The following is a 3,484-nucleotide window of genomic DNA, read 5'->3' as shown; positions in this document are numbered from 1 at the left end:
GCCAGGAGGCAGGAGCCTAGGACAGGATACAGCCTGGAAGTGCATCCTTATAATATTTATTACTGGCGGAGGATGAATCACTTTCCAATATATGGGTCAGTAACTGTTAAAAAATCTTTTTTAACAAGGAAAATATATACATACTGCTGAAGAATGTGATCAAGGGGTTGGCAAAGGTACAGAGAGCTGTTGCCAATTCCTTTTATTTCTATTCTTAATATGACCTCCCAGGTCACTGGTAGTGTAACTGGAATATAAAGCCAGTTATTAAATACAGCATTGGTGTCACTGCCTCAGCCCCTTTCTGGTTGGTGATATTATTAGAACCACTAAAAACGGGGCAGTTTGGAGGAGGGAAAATATATATAGTTGTCAAGCTGAAAGGAGAAAGTTTAACGATTTTTGTTCCAGCCAGAACAGAAGAAATCAAAGGGATAAGATCACTCCGCATTGGAAGCAATTTACCTGCAAACTTTGGAGGAGGGCTGGACATTAAATTTTAACAGATCTCGTCTCCAATTCTTCACTTTTGCTTTATTAATTTATGATGGATAAAAGCATGCCTGAGCCATCCTCATTAACTTTTCAAATGCCACTTAATATTTTTTCCATTAAAAGGCTTGACTGTATTTCATATCAATCCACTTCTTAAAAGAAAAAAAAACAAAAGGAAAACCTCATTTTAAATAGTTTAGTTAAAACTTGCATTTTTCCAAGTAATGCTGCAAGGTAGCTTTTTCCCCTCTACTTTTTGGTTTCAATAAGCCTCCTTTTCTTAACACATTTCATAGAAAAGATCTGAGTTTTGATGCAATGAGGAACAGAGAGACAGAAATACAGATTTTTTAAAAAAAATCTATTTTCCCTGCACTCCAAGTTTTAGGCACATCTCTGTTAAGGTATTTCACATAAGGCCCAAACACATTTCAATAAAAATTTATTGAAACTTCAGTGACTTTTAAAAGGGAAAAAATTACAGGAAAAAAAACCAAGAACCTCTTGACAATTATATAACACAAAATATACCTTCATTTTTCTTTTAACCAGCTCTGAGCACCTGACTTTCATGCCATGAGAAATAGGTATCCACTCAAACAAAGACAACAATAACCACAGTAGTAAAAACCCATTGTGTTTTTGACACACCAAGACAATTGGAAAACAATAATTAAAAAAGCAAAGAAAAATCCTAGTCATCATCTTTCCTCTTTCTTTCAAGCCATGGGAGAACTGTGTTGTCATTTATATACATATATTTTGAATTTTTATATGGAGAGTAAAACTTTTAACACTGAAAAACAAGGGTTAAATGCTACAATGGCACATTTCTTCCATTTTTTCTTATCTTTTTTAAAGTTCTTTGACTTTTTCTTTTTCTTTTCTTTTTGCACTCAGCTCTTTAAAAAAATCAGTGAAGTTTTTGCATGGTGAACCAAAATAAAAAGTGAGCACTTGAAATTAGGGTATCTTTTTTTGCTTGCTTGGTTTGATGGGTTCAAGTGTGTTTTCAAAGGAATTATGCATTTGAAATGAAAATAACTAAAAAAAATAATAGAAGAAAAGACAGCTTCAGTCATATGTACAGAGATATATACAATGTCAATAAATTAAAGTTTAATTTTGAGTATTCATATTCCACTTATTTACAAGAGTTATCAAATAATTACATAAATACTTTGTTTTAATAATAGTGTCCGCTTTTTTTCTTCTTCTCATTATTATGTTTAAACCTTGTTATTGCATATACAATAAAACAGGAAAAGCTGTGATAACCTAGAGTCAAGCTACAGAGGTTTTTAGATAAAATAAATTCTTGTTTTTCCTTTCCAACTACATTTTTTATTGTTGTTGCTACAAGGGGAGTAATTGGGGGGGGGCAAAAAGGGGCAAAGTTTTTTTTTTAATTAATAGTAGTAGTATTTTGTCCCTGGGAATTGAAACGAGCACCCAAAAATAAAATAAAAAATAAATTCCCCCCTCTCAAAAAAGCAGACTACTATGGAACATGCAAAAAGCCCACAGGTGGCTTCAGACATCACACGAATATTTCCAAGACACAGCTTCCCCTTAAGACAGACTAAACAGGAATTACAGTTTATACCCCCCCCCCAAAAAAAAAGAAAAAAGAAAAAAAGAAAACAAGTGTTGAAGAACTGATATGCAAGTTACTTATACACGTGTTTTTTTTCCTTCAGGAGAAAAAAAAAAGTTCATTTGTCTTACTTTAGTGTTTATTCGTATGTTTTCTTTTACACAGTGAAGGGAAACGAAAGAAATCAACAGCAACACCTTCCCCCCACCGCACCACCACCACCAGCCCGGCCCCACCTGCCCCATCCCGCCTTGGTGGCATCCAGGCCGATCTTGGATAGCAGCTTTCAAAACAGTTCATCCGACTCCAACCACCCCCCTTGGCCCCGTCTCCGGAGAAGCTGGCTGATGAGCCTGGGATGGCCGGAGTTTGGGGTGGGGGGTGGGGGGGCATTCTTTCAAACAAAGTGCACTGCAAGACTGATTTGAAATGAGATAATCAAGGGGACCCCCCCACACACCTCTTTCCTCACTCTCTCTGCCCCTCACCTAGAGTAGCGGGGGGGCCGGTATTAAGGAGATCCACTCCTGGATCTGTCTTGCTTGGATTCAAGTCCACTCACTAGGCGCTGGATGTTCTGCAGTTCGCTGGTGGCTTCCTTCTCCGAGCACAGCTTGGGGGATAGGGACACGGAGCCCGAGGACAGCGTGGAGGACCTGCTGTTGAGTTCCGAGCCAGAGTCCAACGCCCCCGAGGCCGGGCTCGCTGCCATGGTGCTGGATTTGCCCTCCGCCGCGCTGCTGGCCAGGGTGGGCACGGCCGTGGTGAGCAGGCTGCTGCTGTCCGGCAGGGGCACGGGGATGGAGTAGGGGCTGTACCGCAGGCGCGGCCGCACGGCGTTGAGGAAGGGGTGCCGGTGGACCGAGCTGCTGGCCGCGCTGGAGGCGGCCGCCGCTGCGGCCATGTAGGTGTAGGGGTAGGGGAAGAGGCTGCCGAAGGGAGACATGGCCAGGCCCTGCGAAGCACAGGAGGAAACGGGAAGTGTCAGTGGCTCCAGCCCGCCAGAGCGTCCCCAGGCAGCCGGGGAGGCAACCCCCAGTGCCCGGCTCACACCTCCACGCACTCACATGCGCATGCTCTCATGCACACACCTGCTCACACGCGCATCCACACTCGCAAGATCACACCCACGCCCCACTCCTCTCCACACACTCACAAGCCCATGCTTGCACACACCCCTACAATCACACGCTGGCATCCACATACTTCCACATACCCACCGCACTCAGATCCCCACGCTCACACACCCAGTTTCACACACACTCTCACACGCGTCTGCACACCCACAGACTCACATCCCCACGCTCACACACACACATATATTCACACACTCGTGTCCACACGCCCACGCCCCCAGCGGCCTGTCGCAGGCCGGGCAGCACCCCCGGCTCC

At 43.5% G+C, this 3,484-nt stretch overlaps 1 protein-coding gene across 1 annotated transcript in view; it reads right to left on the bottom strand.

The window, feature by feature from the left end:
• Positions 1 to 1,580: 1,580 nt before the first annotated feature.
• The window catches only part of TBX3 (T-box 3), a 17,189-nt gene continuing 15,285 nt past the window's right edge, over positions 1,581 to 3,484 (bottom strand). The window contains exon 8 of the mRNA XM_019506617.1: positions 1,581 to 3,145. Within this exon, the coding sequence (XP_019362162.1) occupies positions 2,604 to 3,145 (542 nt within the window). The 3' untranslated portion in view covers positions 1,581 to 2,603. The remainder of the gene's footprint in view (positions 3,146 to 3,484) is intronic.

The sequence above is a fragment of the Gavialis gangeticus genome, unplaced genomic scaffold (assembly GCF_001723915.1).
Source record: "Gavialis gangeticus isolate Ggan-Ray unplaced genomic scaffold, GavGan_comp1, whole genome shotgun sequence".
Classification (NCBI taxonomy): domain Eukaryota; kingdom Metazoa; phylum Chordata; order Crocodylia; family Gavialidae; genus Gavialis; species Gavialis gangeticus.
The sequence above is the reverse complement of the archived record's forward strand: the minus strand, read 5'-3'. Positions and strand labels throughout refer to the sequence as shown.